The sequence below is a fragment of the Pseudonaja textilis genome, chromosome 18 (genome assembly GCF_049901715.1).
Source record: "Pseudonaja textilis isolate UNSWEBS1 chromosome 18, rPseTex1.2, whole genome shotgun sequence".
Lineage (NCBI taxonomy): Eukaryota > Metazoa > Chordata > Lepidosauria > Squamata > Elapidae > Pseudonaja > Pseudonaja textilis.
In genome coordinates, this window is record NC_142007.1 from 5,807 (window position 1) to 24,248 (window position 18,442).

General features: G+C 55.3%; 3 protein-coding genes across 4 annotated transcripts; all 3 read left to right on the forward strand.

The window, feature by feature from the left end:
* Positions 1-240: 240 nt before the first annotated feature.
* LOC113449758 (arylacetamide deacetylase-like 4) lies at positions 241-6,037 on the forward strand. The gene is made up of 4 exons (XM_026720896.2): positions 241-568; positions 1,188-1,404; positions 2,193-2,256; positions 3,483-6,037. The coding sequence occupies exons 1-4, from the start codon at positions 395-397 to the stop codon at positions 4,261-4,263; spliced, it is 1,236 nt and encodes a 411-aa protein (XP_026576681.1). The 5' UTR covers positions 241-394; the 3' UTR covers positions 4,264-6,037.
* A 1,144-nt stretch (positions 6,038-7,181) lies between these two features.
* LOC113449748 (arylacetamide deacetylase-like 4) lies at positions 7,182-10,487 on the forward strand. 2 transcript variants are annotated; one of them, XM_087915098.1, is made up of 4 exons: positions 7,182-7,466; positions 7,976-8,195; positions 8,707-8,770; positions 9,105-10,487. In XM_087915098.1, the coding sequence occupies exons 1-4, from the start codon at positions 7,290-7,292 to the stop codon at positions 10,063-10,065; spliced, it is 1,422 nt and encodes a 473-aa protein (XP_087771224.1). In that variant the 5' UTR covers positions 7,182-7,289; the 3' UTR covers positions 10,066-10,487. The 2 variants fall into 2 exon arrangements, with proteins under 2 accessions (XP_087771224.1, XP_026576663.1); XM_026720878.2 differs by having other exon boundaries at positions 7,197-7,466; positions 9,291-10,487.
* Positions 10,488-11,021: 534 nt separating this feature from the next.
* Positions 11,022-13,008, forward strand: CFAP107 (cilia and flagella associated protein 107). The gene is made up of 4 exons (XM_026720880.2): positions 11,022-11,132; positions 11,261-11,374; positions 11,994-12,171; positions 12,723-13,008. Exons 1-4 carry the CDS (start codon positions 11,022-11,024, stop codon positions 12,926-12,928), a joined length of 609 nt encoding a protein of 202 aa, XP_026576665.2. The 3' UTR covers positions 12,929-13,008.
* The last annotated feature ends 5,434 nt before the right edge of the window (positions 13,009-18,442 follow it).

Here is an 18,442-nt window from a genome sequence, read left to right on the forward strand (position 1 = left end):
CCTTGAAATCCTCCCCCGTCGCGGACCAACCTGGTGAGGGAAGGATGCACCTGTTCCACGGGACGTGGTACCTCCCCGTGGGGGGAAGTTTAGCTCCCCAGTCGGTGGCCACCCACTGCCTCCTTCCTGGTGGCCATCTTCCCAGGTGCCAACTGCCTTTCCTAATCGGATGGCCTGTCAAAGAGTGGACTCAGTGCTGCCTCCCATCGCACCTTCCTCTCTGCTTTGTTCTTACTGCAGGTGAAGCACATGATGGGCGGGGAGAAGAGGAGATCAGCCTGCCCTTATCAAACCTGGACCATCTATTTTTTCTGGGGATCAGCCGCTGGCCTCTCCACAGCTTCCACGGGCAGCTTGGCAGAGGAGGAGGAGAACCTGCCCCAGGTGAGGCGCGATGATATACCACGGGAAGCGCCTGGCCTGCCTTCTTGTTGCCGGCGCCATGTACCCGGCCGCCTTCCTGCTCTCGGCCCTTATCCAGTACCAAGGAACCGTGTTTCCTCCTGGGATCGATCAACCCCTGAAGGCCCGCATCTGCCAGACGACGTTCATCACGGGGTTAATTTTGGTAAGGTTTCTTTCGCTTTTCTTGGACCGGGACGGGAAAATTGTCTTGATTTATCCTTTTCTAAAAAGATTAGAATTGGCCTGAATTCATGAGCGCTCCCCCGCAATGGAACAGAAAGTTTCTTGAAGCTGTCTGTCCAGATTTGGAGGCCCGAAGAAGGAGCGCTTCCCTCGGTAAAAGGCGGCATTCCCGCACCTGAACTCCTCCGCCTGGTCGAGAGGTCGGGTCCCATCGCTCCTAGTTGACTCCCGTCAATAGGATAGGGCGCGTCTGGCTTATGGAGGTACTCCTCTTTGCAAAGTTTAATGCCCTGCTACGTCTTCTCTGCCAGAGCTGCGACCTACTGCAGCTTAAATTGCTGTAATTTGGGCACTTCGTGTATGTGTTGAAGGGAGAGCAACGGAACGCATCACAACCCTGAAATGCAGACTCTGCCTCGCATCCGCGTACAAAAGGAACTGAGCCTGGGTGGTCGCACGACGATGCCCGTTCTTTCATTCTGAAGGACTCTCTGTCTGCTGCGGGTACCGTGCGGGTATAGGGATTCCAACTCTCTGACGCCAAAGATTAAGGTGATCTCCCAAAATTAAATTCTCCTCGTCTGTGCTTTGGCCAACAGGGAATTGTTTTAGAGGAGCTGGGTTTGTGCACCTTCCCCAATTTCTTACGGCTTTGGACTAACGGAATACCTCCACGTAGGGATCTGTCCCTCGTCATTCGGAATGAGAAATTTGATGGGGTGCCGGTGAGGATCTACTCATCCAGAACGGTGCCAGCTATGAAAAGAAAAGCTGTGCTTTACTTCCATGGAGGAGCAGGCATTTTTGGAAGCATCGGTAAGGCCACGGGGACTATTCCGAGCCAAGCTCGGACAGCTAAACCGAGAAGGTTAGGCGATCTCAGGGCAGTAATAGCTGGAAGCCTAAAAACATCCCACGTAATTGCAAAACCCTTTCAAGGCGGTTGGGTACCAAAACACCCCACGGCGATGTTTGTGAAGTCACTTGGCATCCAATGTTTCTCCCTCCCTCTCGCCCTCTTTCTCTCTCTCTGACACACACGCATAAATGAACACAACTATCCACGCTAAACCGAGAGCTCTCTAGTGATCCTACTTCCCTAAGTGCAACGCGAAGGCTATCGATGATGCTTTGGCCGTCCACCCAGCCCTTCCTGTCGCATTCATCTCTCTTCCTTTGCCCTGTGTAGCCCTGGAGGCTTCCGCCAGCGTAGGAGAAACCAAGGGAGCCTTCTCTAGGCAAAGGGTCAACGAACCGCCTTAAACGAACAGATGAAAAGAGCAAACTCATCCAAAAATGGGATCCCCTGTTTGCTGAGCATATCTGAGCTGTTCTGAGGATGAAAGCCGAGAGGCCCGACTATATGAAAACCTCAGTTTGCTTGGCTCTCCGCTCTCCTTCGCCCCAATGCACCTGGGGGGATCCCCCCATAGCTGATCTCTGAGAAAGTATCCCAAAAGCAGGAGAGCTGAGCAATGACCGTGGCCACCCTGGGGCTGACCGCTTCCCTTCGGCAACCCTCCCTCGGAGGCTTCAGGCAGGGAAAGAAGGGGGTTTGCGGGAGGGAGTTTTCATCCAGCGCAACTCTCCGCTTCTTTTTTTAGATGCCTACGAAAGAATCCTGCGCCACATGGCCAAAGAGGGGGATGCGACGGTGGTGGCGGTTGGGTGAGTGTCGCCACCTCTTCACCTCTCTAATCTACAGCACTTGGGGGGGGGGAGGGGCGGGGGGGGGGAAGAAGAGGTCTAATATTATGGTCCGGGCTGACAGCCTTGCGTAGGAAGGCAAAGGAAAGACAATGGACCACCTGACTATCCGCAACACACAGCACCGGGTCACGGCTTACGGGACCAACCTTTCCCCAGCTGGAAAGGACCCTTAGTCCAGCTGCTTCCCGAGGTCTCGGGGGAGTGTTTCGTGGAAAGTGGGTGGGGAGAGTTCGGGAACAGCCAGGAAGTGGCTGCTTGGGGGAGAAGAGGGGGACTTCCCAAGTGTGGAATGGAGGAACTCAAACTGAAACACCCCCACCCCCACCCCAGATCTTGTTTGGTATAAGTTTGGGTGGAGAAAAACTCTAGCGGGCTTTCGGGACTCTGACCGCTCTACCTCCCGGCCCAGCTGGGTCTGCCTCTTGATCTGGCCTTCCCGAGAGGGCTTACAGATACTAACCTGGATAACTCTGCCCGTAAGGCTAGATTTAACACGCTCTTAAACCCACTCTGCTCCAGCTTGAAACAGAAGCCGCTGAGCCAGCCAGAAACGATTTCGGCTTCGGCGATGTCACCTCTTGTGGTGAGATTTCAATTCGGCAGCTGGAGTGGTGAGGGGTTGGGCAGAGAGAAGATTGCGCTGTGGTTGATTGGCTGGAGAAAGCCGGCTCCTTCCTGAGGCGATCTGTGCTGGGATTGGTTGCTGTGGACGTAGCGGGGGTGTTTCCTTTCCCCCCGCCTTTTCCTTCTGTGTGCTTGTGATTCCCCTCGTGGTGCTCCTGTTGGCCTCGCTACCTTGCTTTCTTTAAATTTAGATGTAAAATATTCATGGATATAAAACTAGAAGTTTGTGTAGGCAACTCTGACTTCATTTGGATACCAGCTGTGTGATTCTCAGACGTCTTGTTTACTACATCCTTGGAACAATTCTGTTGGATTTCACTCAGGATTATTTCACGTAGTCCTTATGATGTTTACTGATTAACTTTCATATTTGAACTTGGACAGTTTTTAGATTCCGCTGCTTAAAAACAAGAGTTGGTACTTGAAGAATTGCTTTTATAAAAACTCATAGGGTTGCAAAAGTGTTGTTCTGTGTTACGTATTTTAAAAACAGTTACAAAAACAGTTACATTCACCAATGCGCCAAGAATCCATAATAAGTCATTTTCTGATCCTTTTAGATACGGACTTGGGCCAGAGAATCCTTATCCAAACCAGTATATTGAATGTCTGAAGGCTGCTGTCTACCTCATGAAACATGGAGAAGATTATGGCGTAGACAGTTCTCGTATTATCATTTCCGGAGACAGCTGTGGGGCTAATTTTGCCACACGCATTTGCCAGTTACTGGTGGACCGCAGAGACCTTCCCAAGGTCCATGCTCAAGCACTGATCTATCCTGGACTGCAGGCCTTGAACTTGTCTTTGCCATCCTATCAGCAGAACTGCAGAAGTCCCTTCTTGTGGAGTAAACTGGTCACCTACTTTTGCTGCCGCTACCTTAACAAGTCGACTTCCTTTGCAAATGATCTTCTGAAGGGCAGCCATGTCCCCAAGGCTAGTCGAGTGAAGTACCGGAAGTGGGTGAATGCCGACAGCATCCCTGAACGGTTCAAAGTCAGGGGTTACACAGAACAAGACCACTCTTTGTCTAATTTTAACCCTCAGCTACATGAAGAAATGAAAGAGTTGCTCTCGGAAAACATTTCCCCTTTGCTAGCCGAAGATGCGGTCGTCTGCAAACTCCCTCAGACCTTCCTTTTGACTTGCGAGTATGATGTCCTTCGAGACGACGGGCTGCTGTACATGAAGCGGCTGATGGACAATGGTGTGCCGGTAACCTGGAGCCATGTTGAGAACGGCATGCATGCAATCATGGTCTTTTTTGGCTATGGCATCCTGTCCTTTCCTTCAGCAGAAAGGATTGTCCATGATGTTACCGATTTTATCAGACGTTTGTGAGGCCAAAATGAAACCGAGAGAGGGACATCGCTTTTTCATCTTATTCCTAAAACACAGAGAATTTGGTGGCTGAGACTTGTGCTCCCCTTAGGAAAAACTGCTTAAGTGGTGGTCAACCAACCCTGGACCGGCGGGGGTCCTCCCCACCAGAAGGCAGCTCTTAAGATCCAAGGGACTCTCCGGCTCAGAAGAGCTCTTGAAGAAGATGGCCCTACAGCCGCTTCTCAAGACAGATAGCCTCAAGAGTGACAGAAGTTGTGCCGATGATCCCCACCGCCCTGAAGTGTGTGTGCGTGTGTGTGTGTGTGTGTGCGTGTGTGCGTGTGTATGCCAGCCAAGGAGGGCCACAGATGGACTGAGCCTGGAAAAGGAGGACCTTCACACCTGGGCCGCTCTAACAAAAGCAGTACAGGAAGACCCACTACTCCCAGGGGCAATTTCAGAATGAGAACCGAAGAAAGTCCTCTTGGTGTGTGTGTGTGTATATCTGAATTCATCCCTTTCAGTGGCACCCCAATGTCCGATCCCCCGACAGCAAAACCCCATCAATTCACCCAGAAAATTTCCATCCTCAAGAGGCCGGGGGTGGGTGGATGTGCGGGAAGCTCCCCTCTAAAGAGACCCGCAGGGCGAATCTGCCTCTCGCTTCCGGTCTCCCCCCACCCTATGTTGTGTCTAGGGGTCCTGAGCAAGGGAACCCCGCTGGCTGACTGAGGCAGGGCTCCGGGAGGCCACATTGTGCAACTGCAGAAATGGGAGAGGCCACGGGCTGACTTCTCAGCCCGGGAGCCTTGTAATTATGCCGATCGGGGCACGGCCTCCGTTTCTCTGCCAGTGTCAGGTGCTTGTGGTCTGTCTCTGAGGTGACTCGGGTGGGAGAGAGCAGGCCAGGGGAAGAGATGGCCTCTCTGAGACCTCACAGACGTAAACAAATCCTCCGGCCTCCCCTGAGAAGGTACTCTGTCCACCCTGCTCACAAGGAAAGGGATGCTCACCCTCTCCTCCTTCTGCTCCCCTGCCCGCCAAAACGTACGTCGGGGCTCAGCATCTGAGGTGCCGCACGTCGATAGCAACAATGCCATCGTGGCCAATTCAGGAAAGGATGGAGGCGCGCTGCGTTGTTTACACAACCGGGAATAGCAGCTCAACTATTCAACGCTATATCGAAGGGCCGTATGGCTCGGGGAACCCGACCGCAACCACATCAAGAAAAGAGCCTCCCTCGACCTCCAGACTCCCAGAGGGTGTTCAGGTCTGAGGGCTGACCCAATGCCAGCAGGGCAGTCAAGGCTGTTATAGACCTTCCTGCTCTGCTTTGTGACGACCTTCCCCAAATAGAGATTCCTCCGGGGACCGACCAGCCTGTGTAGATCTCCCTCCTTCAAGGAAGATAATGACCCCTCCCTCTCTGGGAGGGGTTGGAAATATCTCTTTCCCCCATGTCTATGCCGGTGCTAGTTGCATGGACTTTCTTGGTAGAGATCCCTCTATTCGAGGAGATTATCCTTTGGACTTGCCTAAACTTGCTCTGAAAGTAGAAGAGATAAGACGTCCTTTAGCACCTGCATATGTACTCGGTGAGAACGATGAGTGCCAGTTTGGATGCCTTTTGCTTTCTGTGCTTGCTCTAGGTACCTCTAGCGGGAATGGAAGCCGAGACGCCAGAAGAAACTGCAGCTTGGGGCAAGCTTGTTCTGACCCAAATTCTTGGAATCTCTTTCTGGAAAGCCTTCTCTGGTTTAATAAAAGTCTTGCCTTCTTTTGTATTGGCATTGAGAATTCGTATTCTGCTCTCTTCTTGTTCTTCCGCTTGAAGGTGGCTGGAAAACCACCGGACGGAGCAAACACCAAGAAGCTTTATCAGTGTTTTATCAGTGTTTTTCTGCTCCGTTTGTTCCCTTGCAAAGGAACTAAAACAGGGAACCTGAGAACCTTCACTTGACCTGAAAGGACAAAAGTGCTCTGGGAGACTCCAAGGAGGGTTTTTCTTCCACCTTTCTGACTCTGGTGGATTCAGAGCGGGCCCAGCTGCTCATATTCCTGGCATTCCCTCATGTCAAAGGCGTGCCCGCGTATTTCATTCTAAATCCCAAGGGCTCCAAGGAAAATGATACCTTGGCTAAAAGCACTCCCTTTACTTCCATAGGAAGACCCCGATAAAAGGATGGGAAGACTTTTGGCAGCTCTGCCTCCTCCCTCTTTGCGTTGCAGAGATCCTGCAGAAGGAGCTCAGCACGTCCTTCTTAAGGAAAACCTTTCTAGAAAAGGGAGAGACTCACCTGGCACAGCGTCACCTGGCACCATCGTCCCTGTAATTTGCCAGGTGCCTATCAGAACCTGAGCAGAAACGTCTGTTCCGGTTTTCGGACAGATTCACCGCCAGTGGCCTCGTGATGAAACTGTGAAGGTCGAGGCTCTTGTCCTCTGGTAAGTCTGGACAGACCTTGGGCAGAAGGGCTGGACTGACTACTGCAAATTCCTTCCTGCTTCCACTTTATTTTCACGCAGGGGAGGAAGATGCCAGGGCAGGAGCTTTCACCCAGTAAGACCACCCCCGCCCAGCTCCTGCCCAAGGCCTGGCCAGCCCACAGTTCTGAGGTCCATGTTGGTTCAGAACCACAAAGCACAGGAGCAGCAACCAGGGCCGAGTGGTTGAGCAAACCGTGGTCTGGGCCGAGGTCCTTTCCTGCCAAGCACCAACTAGAGAAGGGTGGGCATGTCTGGGCTGGGTTCTCCTTTGGGGCACAGCTGAAGGTCTGACGAGCCCCCCCCACCATGGCCGGCAGCCATTCTTGGGGGTGCTGCCCCGCTCATGGAGGCCCACTCCTCCCCCAATGACTACAGCGGAAGCGCTACAATCCTACCAGGTAGGAACGGCTGCTCGTCCCTAAGAGCAACGAGCCCCGCCTGAATCCGGCAAGGGCCGAGCAAGATGGGAGGTGTGGTCCGAGGGCGCTCCGCCCTGCCCGCAAAGCTCGAGGCCCAGCGCTGCGGCGGCTCTTCCTCCCTCAGAGACCGGCGCCCCGATGGGCTTCACGCAGGCGCTGCTGGCGCTGCTGGGCGCGGCGGGGCTCGCCGCCCTGATCCTGCTGGTGCTGGGCAGCATCTACTTCGAGGCCACCAACTCCGAGCTGCCGGCCGGGCTGGAGCAGCCGGCCAGGCTACGCGTTATTCATGCCTGCCGCATTGGGGCCGCGGTCCTGGTGAGCAGGCGGCAATGGGCGGGCGCCCCCGAGGCAGGCGGGCGGGCGCCGGCCCGCCCGGGAGGAAAGGCTTCTGGGCCGGGGAGGCTCCACCGAAGAGCCGCGGCGCTACTGATGCGGGGATAGGGTGGGAAGGGGGCGTCGAGGGGATCCCGCCTGCACGCCTGATGAAGCCGGTGGGGCCTTTCCTCTGCGGCAGCTCCCGGGCGCACCAAAGCAAGCGGCCGCTCTCGGGACAGCCGCGCCTGGTGCGCGCCTGGAGAGCCCCTCGCTAAATAAGACCTGCGCTGCCTGGCACCGAGGGAGGACGCCGAGGCGGCCCCGCCCAGACCCCTGAAAGATGGGAAGGGGAGGCCGGGGGATTCCCACGGGGCGAAGCTGGGCTTTCCGCGGGTGACTGGGCGCTTCCCTGCTCCAGGGAGTTCCGAGCGCATTCCGAGCCCGACCGGGAGCAGGCTGCCCTTTGCATGCGGCCAAGCGCTCAAGCACCCGCTTTGCTCCCCTGAAAGGGACGGATCTTGGAGAACCTGCACTTCTGCCGCCAAATCCAGTTCGTCCGGTTGGTGCGCAACGCCTGGACGAGGAGGAGAGACCCCACCCTCCGCATCCAGGACGCCGCCTTCGAGGGCATCCCGGTCCGGCTATACCTGCCCAAAGCGCCCTCCGCCGCTGGCCCGAGGAAGGGCATCGTGTACTTCCACGCGGGGGGCTGGCTCTTCGGCAGCTTGGGTGAGCCCCGTCCCCGGAGTTTAGCTTCCTCCAAAGAAAGAGGAGCGTGGGACTTTTCTGTCCACGCGGAGAAACTCACGCGCGCGCGCGCACACACACACAGGGAGGGAGGGAGAGAATGTTTAATTCTTGCTGATCTAACTCAGGCGCCATTGGGATCCTTCCTGTGATTTTGGATTTCGGAACTGAATTGCCAAATTAAACTGATCCAAATCAGAAAATGGGTCAGATTCAGTGGCAAAAAAGGTTTTCTGTACACGACTACTGAAGCGCTGGGTCTATCTGGAAGCAACGGGTTGATTCCAGGGAAGGGATCCAAGGGAAAGGCTCTGCTGCCTTCATGCCGACAAGGCACTGATGGCCCATTTGCCATTCAGGACTTGTTTCCCAAAGGATCTTGACGAAATATTTTTGGGCGGTTTCTACAATGGCAGCATTTGGGAGGCGCGCGAGGAGCGTAGTAGGCATGTGGTGCCTTTCCGGTCAGTCGTGCAAATTATCTTTTTTTCAGGGAGCCAGGAGCACCTCTGCTGCTACTTGGCCAGAGAAAGCGACTCGGTGGTTGTGTCTGTGGCGTAAGTCATCCCAAGTGGGTTTTGCACTCTTATCCCAGATCCTGGGAGTGAAAGGCGGTAGCCCAAGAGAAAGAGCCACCAGCTTTGCGAGGCGAGGGTACCGCAACCACACCCTCAGAAATCTTGCCTGAATTTCCCAGACAAAACAGAAGGGGAGCAATCACCATCTTGGGGGGGCGGGGGCTTGAACCTGGCGGGACCAGCCAAAGCGAGAGGGGCTGAGCTGGCAGGCAAATATTCCTAATGCAGGCAGTCCTTCTGGAATAGATGCCCTTCCCGGCGCGAGATCTTCTCGGCTGGGGGCCAAACAGGGGTTTCTTCTCTTTTTGCCCAGGGTTTCTGCTTCTCAATTGAGCGCAATCTTCTCATCCAAGGATGCTTGCAGGGACCTTGCAACTGCCCCTAAACTGAACCACGAAGATCTCTCCCTCCCTTCCTCTCTCTCTCCCTCCCTCCCTCTCCATCTTGAGGGAGCAGGTCAAAGTCTTCCTCCGGTTTATGTGGACCTCCTTCCCTGCAGGTACCGCTTGGCTCCTGAGCACAGACACCCCGCCCAGCTCGACGACTGCCTTGCTGCCTCCACCCACTTTCTGAAGGTCGCGGAGGACTACGGGGTGGACAGCAGCCGGGTCATCCTTGCTGGAAATGAGGCGGGTGGGAATCTCGCTGCCGGGGTCTGTCAAATCTTAGCAAGTAGACCGGGCCCTGCCAAGGTGCACGCTCAGATCCTCCTCTGCCCCGTTCTCCAAGCGGTAGACTTCAACTTGCCTTCCTACCAGCAGAACCGGGCCGTGCCACTTCTGTTCCGAGAACGGGCTGCTTTTTACCTGCTACAGCGCTTGACGGGAGACGCTTCGTGCCTGGGGGATATCTTGGAAGGGTCACACGTCCCGATGAAACTACGAGCGCAGTACAGGAAGTGGCTGAGCGTGAACCACCTCCAGGAGGAGTTTAAAGCCAGGGGCTATAAGCCCACCTCCTGGCTTTCTTTCAAAGAGGATGTCTGCGAGGCCCTGGGGAGCTTGGCTTTGCCTGAATGCTCACCGCTTCTGGCGGAAGAGGCCGTCCTCTCGCTGCTTCCTGAGACCTTCATTCTGACCTGCGAATACGATGTCCTGAGAGACGACGGCCTGCTCTACAAGAAGCGCCTGGAAGACCAGCGGGTCCCGGTGACCTGGTGCCATCTGGCGAACGGATTCCATGGGGTTATAGAATTTTTTGAGAGCGGCTGGCTTGGTTTCCCATCTGGGAAAAAGGGGGTGGATGATATTGTCAGCTTCATTAAAGGCTTATGAAATAACAAGAGTAGCAGTAGTCTGCCAGAAAGTAGAAAACGTGCATTTGTCCCACATTCGGTCCAGTGAGGGCCAGCCTGAGCGCAAAAGGCTGAACTGCTCTGGAATTTGAGCAGTGGCCAAGCCAACGGGATGCAAGAGCCTTTGCTTCCCACGCTTCCCAGCCCAGAGAAGAGAATTGAACAACACTCTCTCGGCCAAAAGAGGGAGGTTTCCATGCTGGCTTCATGCCGGCCACGAGACACGGTCACGTTGTACCATCCTGTGGTACTGGATTTGGTGTCTGCTGTTTTAACGGGCTATTCTAAATAACTGGCTCGTTGTGGTACTTCACGCAGATGTCCGGGGCATTTATTTTGTTTTGTTTGCACAGACTTGAGACTGATTACTTGGAGACTGAAGAATAAATGTTAGAAACAACATTTTGGAAATGGCCATGTAGATTTGTGTGCTGCAATTCAGGAATAAAATACAGCTGACTTGTTCTGTTATATTAACATGGCAACGGTCTCTGGTACATAATCCTTTTGCCAGGGCTCCAGGCTCAATAATAAATAAGTAAATAGAGCCGGAAACCTTCACAAAGAGCCTGCAGGGAGGGTGCCGCCTTCAGCTTTTGCCCATGAAATGCTGCAGCCTTGAGCTGCACCCCACGTGCAGATAAAAGGGGTCCCCCGACGCCAGAGATGCTCTTCCGTTTATCCTCCTGATGGTCAGCCAGACCTTCCAAGGAACTAGAAGCATCCCTGATGCATCCGGCCCCACAGCTCTGAACCCCATAGAACAAGCCCATAGACTGCATGGCAACAGAATCTCCTGTTGCCGTGTCACAGGAGGGTAACCAAGGTGATGGGCAACAATGGAGAACCTGAGAGAAAGCAACGCTGCCACAAAGGAGCCCCCAGAAGCTCTCAGCCAGAGGAGGAGAAAGGAAGCTGGTGGGGCGGTGGTGGAACATGATTAATCTATGCAGAGATGTCCAGGAATGCACCATCCCCAGCTGGAAGGTGGAGCCAAAGTACTCAACCAAAGTGCTCATTGGAAACTGGGGAGAGGAGAGGAGAAGGGTAAGGAAGTCCCCACCCCCCCGGGGGGGGGCACCAAGGTAGTCAGCACAGGAAATGGGGATCCATGGTTTCCCAAAAGGGCGATCTCAGCTTGTTTCTGTGATGGCTGTTTATCTGGGTTATTTTAGTTTGTCTGCGATAACAAGGGGACCAGTCAAAGCACCTTCAAACAAGATTTTATTCCTTTCCACACCGGGACCCCAGACCGAACTGTGATGCGGAGGCTTATGAAGCGGCTGGAAGTGAGTCACGGGAGTCCTGATCCAAACTTGGGGCCTTTCAGGTCCATGTTCTGCTTGGACTGGGAAGGCTGTGCGATTCCAGCCAGGGTTGGGAAGGGTCGGGAGGGGGGAGGGCCTGCTGCTGCCCCCTCTTCCACACTGAGGTGGCTCTTAACCATGGCAGAGAACAGGGTCGTTTCCTGGATGTGCAGAGTACACTAAATCGGACGCTAACCCTGAGGGATGAGCTACAGACCAAGAAAACCCACCAAAAACCAATCTAGCTTCAAGCAAAGCGAACTCAGCAGGCGACTCAAAAGCTCCCCTTGTGTGTGGTCACAAGCGCCCCCCCACCCCCGACACCCTGCAGACCAACCTCCCCTCGCAGGCCCCCTGCCTCTGAGCATGTGCTTCGTCCCATCTTGGCTCCGTTCAAGCAGGACGTGACATTTTGGCCACATTTTGCCTTTCCCAAACTGTCACCACAGGTCTGACTCTGGATTCTGCCCTCCTCAGTCCAGTTCACCTGGTAGCCTAGCCAGCCTGCCACCCCACCCTGCCCGGGTATGAGGGGAGGGGCAACTGCAGCCCGTCCCTCTGTCAGGCCCATCACCTTCAAACGCCACTCGCTGCCTTTTAGGGCCTGCCACGGAAGTATATCTTGACCCACTGTGAAGAGGCCAGGCATCGGCACCTGGTCACGCAGTACGACGATCAATACAACAGGCACGGCCACAACCCACAGCTGCCTCCACTCCGCAAATGGGACAGGCACAAACTGGCATGGACGCCAGAGAAATCAGACTACCCCCTGGTTGGTAGGTCCCAGGAGGAGGGAGGGCTGGGGCGGTGGGCTCCCATCCTAGAAGGCTGGGTGGGGCTCTCAAGGAACACCTGTGGCAGAGTCTGGAGACCGGCAGGTGGGCATCCGCTTGCGCCAGCTGCTGTGGTGGGACAAGTGGGAATTCAAGCAGGTTTCCAGAGAAGAAATGCGGGGGAGGGGGAGGGAGCATCTGGAGTCTTGGTGGGCGGAGTCAGGGCGACCAGACCGCTGCCTACAAACGCTATTGACACTGCGGCCATCCGATGGATGCTGGACCAGGGGTGTGTGTGTCTGACAAGGTAGTCCTGGGAATGGGGACATCACACACAACCCCCCACCCCCTGGGGAACCAAAAGACCACCCCCTCATCCCGAGGGCTCCCTCCAGCACGCAGGGGGAAAGGCCCCTCGCCTACCTTGGCTCAGGCTCGGTGGCCTTAAGCTTTGCTGCCTCAGCTCCTCTTCCCGCTGCTCAGATCTCTGCAGATTTATTAGAGCGCAGTGTAGAACCTTCCCCCTCCCTTTCCTGAAATGACATCCTTTTCAGAGCCCCCCACCAGCTACGGACTTTTGGAGCACCTGATGGACACCTGGCACCGTAAAGAGCCGGAAGGGGCCAAGAGCGTCTACCACAGCTCCTACCCCAAGCCTCCCGCCTCGGCATATACCCCTCGCCAGCGGCCGGACACCAGGCGCATCCTGGAGCAGAGCCGCCAGCAGTGGCTGCCCAGAAGCCTGGATGCCCCTGCCTGAGAAGGGCAGAAGCCTCCTGGGCCTGGGGAGCGGGGAATCGGTTCGTCTGAGGGGAAGCTCCCGCTTCTGGCAGGAATAAGGAGAGCCAGAAGCTTTACACGGTGAGGGACCTGGAGCCATAAGCCACAAACCGAAGCCGTGTTGTCTTTGGTCCTTGAACCGCCTCGGCACAGCTTTTCCCCCAGCCGCCCACAGGCAGAGGAAGAGAGGAGGCGTTCAAACAACTGGCTGGCATGTCCTGCTCCGGCTCTGGATTTCACGCCTTCCGAGAGCTCAACTACAATTCCAGGGACATAGAAAAGGGAGGGGAGCTTGAGGCGGGGGGACACGCCCCCCCCCCCGAGAACAGGTTCAGGGAGTCTCGAGGCCACGTGGCACTGAGCTCTCGCTCTCCTTCCTTGGCACCTGGGCCCAATAAAGCTGCTGGAGGCACCTGGGAGACTGCAAGGTTCTCCTTCCGGGATGGGGGGGGGGGAGGACGGGCACCCAGCGGTTGGATTAGGACGGAAAGGAAGGGCTGCCCCACGTGGGAGAAGGCTGATGCGGGACGTATTTTCCATTGGTTGGGAGGGGGGCACAGGGCAGGGGAAAATAAACGGGCGGAACAAAGACCACCCCAACAACCCCTGGAATTTGACTTGAGTACCACCCTCCCCCCGCCATAGTTAACAATCTCGACACCATGCCAGTCGCAGTCACCTTGACACCCAAAGATCACAGGATGCAACTTTTTGTAGGTTGGACACGTACTGCATTGGTCACAATTGTAGTGCTACATTTGGGGGATGGAGAAAAATTTTAGCTTCAGAGGAAAATACTCTTTTAGAACCTGAACTGTCACCCCCACCCCGCTCCACGACTAGACCTGACTTTCCTCCGGGGAGGACCCTCTGCTGCAAGGAGGGGATTGAGGCCTCCCACTGCAGCCAGCCGAGTCAGTGGGGGAGATGGCCTTGAGCCAGGAGGTCTCCTTTGGAGCGCCCTCTGCCGGGACTGAGCCCCAGAAAACACCGGATGAAATATCTATGCCACCCACCCACCCACCCCTATCACTGGTCCTTGGAGACAGCCCAGGGCAAAGGAAGCCCGGCCCAGACCCGCGCTCTGGCGAGTGGTGGGGGGACCAGGGGGCGCTTCAGGCAGGGAGAGGAGGAGGAGGAGGAGGCAGATGTGCAGATGCTACGGGGGTGTGGGTGGGCTGGGGTGGAATCCACAAGGGAGGAAGGGGGCTGGGGGCTACTCTGGAAATTGAAAAAAAAATCCCACTTCCACATTGTTGCTAAGAAAATGGCATGGAAGCTATTTATAAGAAAATGCATGCAGGGCAGCTGGACAACTAAATGTCCTTTTCTAAGAGGCAGCTCACCTCAAAGAGGGTTAGGGTAGGAGAAAGCCAACAGCCCGGACCGCTCCGAGCAGTGGATCACTGAGATCCATTTTAGCATCTCCAGAAATGTCCACCCTGGATTCTTCCACATTGCAGGTTTCCAAATATGGACTTGGGCACAAACCATTTCCAAAACTCCACTTATCCCCAGTTTCAGCTTAGGAGGAGGCTAAAGACAGGCGGAACCCAGGTGTCCCGACCGACGTCTGTCTGGGGTGGGAAGGAGGAGGAGGAGGGTTTTCCATCGAGGCCTTGGTCCCTGAAGGCCTCCTGAAGGAATCCTGCTGCTCTCAGCGGCCCAGGCGGCCCAGGCGGGCCTCACTACGATCCCCCATCACCCAGCATTGACAAAAACACTGCCATCTGCCCAGATTGATCAGCCTCGCCTTTAAATCTGTGTGCCCGATTCGCACGCGGGCCAGGCTTAGGATGAAGTTCAGTTCCGTTTCAAAGTAGCAGAGCCTTCCCAATCAAGCGTTTAGGAGCAAACCATGGAGAAGGGGGAACGTGGGAAGTCGAGTGGTAGCAAGGCTTCTCCGGGGAAGGGCTGGACGTTCGGACCCCTTGGAGACACTCAGAGGGGAGAGGAGAGCAAGGGTCACCCAGCTGACCCAAAAGCTCTTCTCCTTTGGAAAAACAGAGAGCCAGGTGCCATTTCTCTCCCATGAAAATGAAGGAAACACCACAGGCGAAGAAGGAACCGGCAGCTGTCCAGGCGCTGGGCTCGAGGGCCGAGAGCCTGGAAGAGCCGGGCTGGCCTCCTGCTGAAGCAATCCTTCCAGACGTCCCAGGCAGGCGGGGCGGTGGGCAAGGGGCTTGGAGCCTCGAGTGGGGAGGGAGCCAGCCACATGGCAACGGCCACTGAGGGGAGCTGCAGAAGCAAATGCAGCCGCAGACAGGACAGCCCCATCAGGAGCTACACGGGGCCGCCACCTGGAATTGGACAGCAGGATTTCCTGCTGATTTGCAGCTGTCCAGAGGGAGAAGATTGAAGACGAAGCACCCGTCAGCCTCCTGCTTCTGAGAAGGCCCCTTCTTGCCTCCTGAGCGATGGTCACTGGAGAGGATCCCGGAGTATCTTGTCCTATCAATCCCCCTGGGAAACTCCCGGTCAGCTACGTGGCTGAGCTGCCCTTTCCAACCAGTGGAGGCAGTCCTTGGCTTCCTTTGAACAAGGCAGGCGGGCAGGGGCAGGGAAAGAGAAGGGAACTCAGCCTTCCTCCTCCTCCTCCTCCTCCTCTTTTCTGGGCGTGCATCGCTGCAAATAGTTCACCAGCAGCGCCAGAACAAAGCTAGAGATGATGGCTGCGACGGAGATGGCTGCCCCGGAGAAGATGATGATCAGGAGGTCCGCCAGGGACAGCCTGAACTTGCAGTCCCGGAAACTGGCTTCCGTGAGTTCGCTGAGCGGGACGGAGCTCTCCTCCATGGGGAGGGTGCACCGGATCTCACCCAGACCTACAGGAGGCAGAGAGGGAGGGGGAAGGAGGGGCACAGAGTAGGGTGGGTTTACTCTTAGGAGTCGTATTCACAGCTCACCTACCCAAAATACAACTCGGCAGAGCCCAAAACTGGATAAAAACACGCGTTCCTCCTCTTTGTCTTCCTCAAATTATTTAGCAGCGCTTCCAAGCACCGGCGGGTGAAGTTCTCTGAGCTTCTGGCAAAGGGTGAGATGCAGATGAGAGAAATCCCCATTTTGGTCTGATCTCCTGGGGCCAGCTGTGGGATGCTGAGTTTCCAGGCAAAGACTTTGTCTACAAAGACCTGGGAAAGTTTTACCTCTTTCTCTCTCAGCAGAATCAGCTAAGAGGCCCTAGAATGTTGTGAGGTTTTGATAATTTCAAGGCCGTTAGTGATTGTGGGTTCCTAGATACTCACAACCCTGTGCGACTGTGTATCTCCCCAGCTTCTCACTCTGGCAGGAGACCACCCATGGCTCCCTGGGTTCCAGTCAGTCAGCTGGCGCGTGTGTGTGTGTGAGTGTGTGTGTGTGTGTGTGTGTGAGAGAGAGAGAGAGAGAGAAAGAGAGAGAGAAGAGGAGACGGGAGGGGAGAAGGAAGTCCCCTGCGAAGTGGCTGCCTGAGCCAGATTGCTGGCACTTTCCATTCTGCCTGGCATCCGGCTGGCTAAGAACTGCCTGCCCAGAGGAACTGATCTGCAGCTGCCCCGCCTACACCAATCCTCCCTCGGAGGAGACTTTGAAATGAACCGGCAGCCTTTCATAGCAGGGAGACTGAGGCAAGGACAAGGCAGCCCACTGGCCAGTTCGACCGAGCCCAGCCGTTCTGCCCAGTGACCAGAGCAGGAGGACCCTGGGGGAGGGGAGGGGAGCACCTGGCCTCGGAAATGCTGAAAGGAGGCCTGAGGCCAAGATCTGGCTTAAGAAATGTATAGATTTAGAAAATATTGTCCATGGTATTGTTTTCACGTGGCCCAGCTGGTACCTAACAAGTTCATTTTGCATTTCAAACTTCCAGGAAAAATTCTACACACTGTACCCAAATCCTAGTCCAAGTTCACAGGGCTCCCCCCCCGCATTTCTCAGAGCCGCTAGAACTTCACCAAGACATGGAATCAAAGGGCTGAAAGGGACCTGGAAGTGGCGGGGGAGGCAGTGGGGCAGAGAAGGGAGAGGCCGAGGGTTTCCTAGGGAGCCCTGCAAAGCCCAGAGGAAGCGAACAGACGAGGCTCCAGTTAAGGCTCAGCTCTCCCCATGCAGAAAATCAGGGGGCACTTGAGGGTCCACCTGCACCCAGGGCACACTCACACACACACGGACTGGAGGGAGTCAGCTTCTGCCTCCCAAGGGAGACCCCATTCCTATCAGAGACCCTGACTCAACCACTCCCCCAAAGCCCTCCCAGCAAGCCGTCTGCTCGGAAGCAGCTGCCAAAGTCTCCCAACCCACCTGGAGGAGGGCCTGACCTGCTCCAACCCCAAGGGCTCCAGGAGACCCCCACTGAAGGCAGCTCAGCCCTCCCTCCCTACCGAGGGTCCCCGCAGCCTCCCTCCCCTTCTCCATCTTATACCACTTCGCATAAGGGAGCCCAGGCTGGACCCTCCTTTCCACAAGGGCTTGTCAAGGAGATGCTGTGAGGAGAGAGAGACAGAGAGAGGAGGAGGAGGAGGAGGAGGAGGAGGGAGGGCAGCAGCCTTGTCTCTGCTGCACTCTTTGCTCCTGGCGCAAGTCCCCACCTTAAGAACGGGTCTGGCTGCAGGAACGCTCCTCTTGCTCAATGTTCTACCAAGGACCAGGAAAGCATGGGAGTCTCCACTGCTGGATCAAATGGGCAGGCAGAGAGGGAGGGCTTAAAAAAAAACCTTAATGCATGCAATGACAAAACCAAACAGTGAATCAAAAAAATAAAAACAGCCATGCCTTCAACAAAGCTGGGTGTGAAATCTGTTCAGCCTACATTTTATTGGTTTCATTCAAAATGAATGCACAATCCAGAACCAAAGAATCTATGCTTTTCAAACTTTCCTAAGTTTGTAATGCCATCCTTCCCTTTTCTGTCTACCTTCCCCTTTCCTGACTCTGAGTACCTACCGTAAGAAACAGCTCCAAACTGCTTGCCAAAAAGGGATACAATCTGAAAGCTGTATATGCCAAAGTGTCCACGAGAGGGACGCACATTCTTTGGAAAATAAAGCAGTTTTCTCTCCTCCTCCTCCTCCTATTACAATTTGTCCATTTTGGTCAGTGAAAAACGAGAGTCCAGGTTGACCGCTGTGGCAGGGCTGCTGGGGGACAACTTCAAGCCCCATCTCTCAGTGCAGCTCTTCTGCCCATTTCTGCCCTCGAGCCAGACTGGGGTCCGCATGAGCCCTTCCCCTCAGGAAGGGGGGCTGGCTTTCTGTTTTGCTTGTCAATGAACCACCTGAAACTTCAGGAAGAGGTTGGAAAGCTGAAGAGTTTAGGGAAGGGGCTGCTTTAGGACTACCGATTTCTGGGTGCCAAAATGACAAAAGTCTGGGTACCTGGGCAAGGTTCCCCCGATTACAATCCCTGCCCCTTGTTTATCCCTTCCAACCAGTTAAAACCTGGGCTTATTCCCAGTTCACAAAGCAACTTCCCTTTTCCCTCCCCTCCCCCCACCCCAGGGTTTCCTTGAGTTTACAGA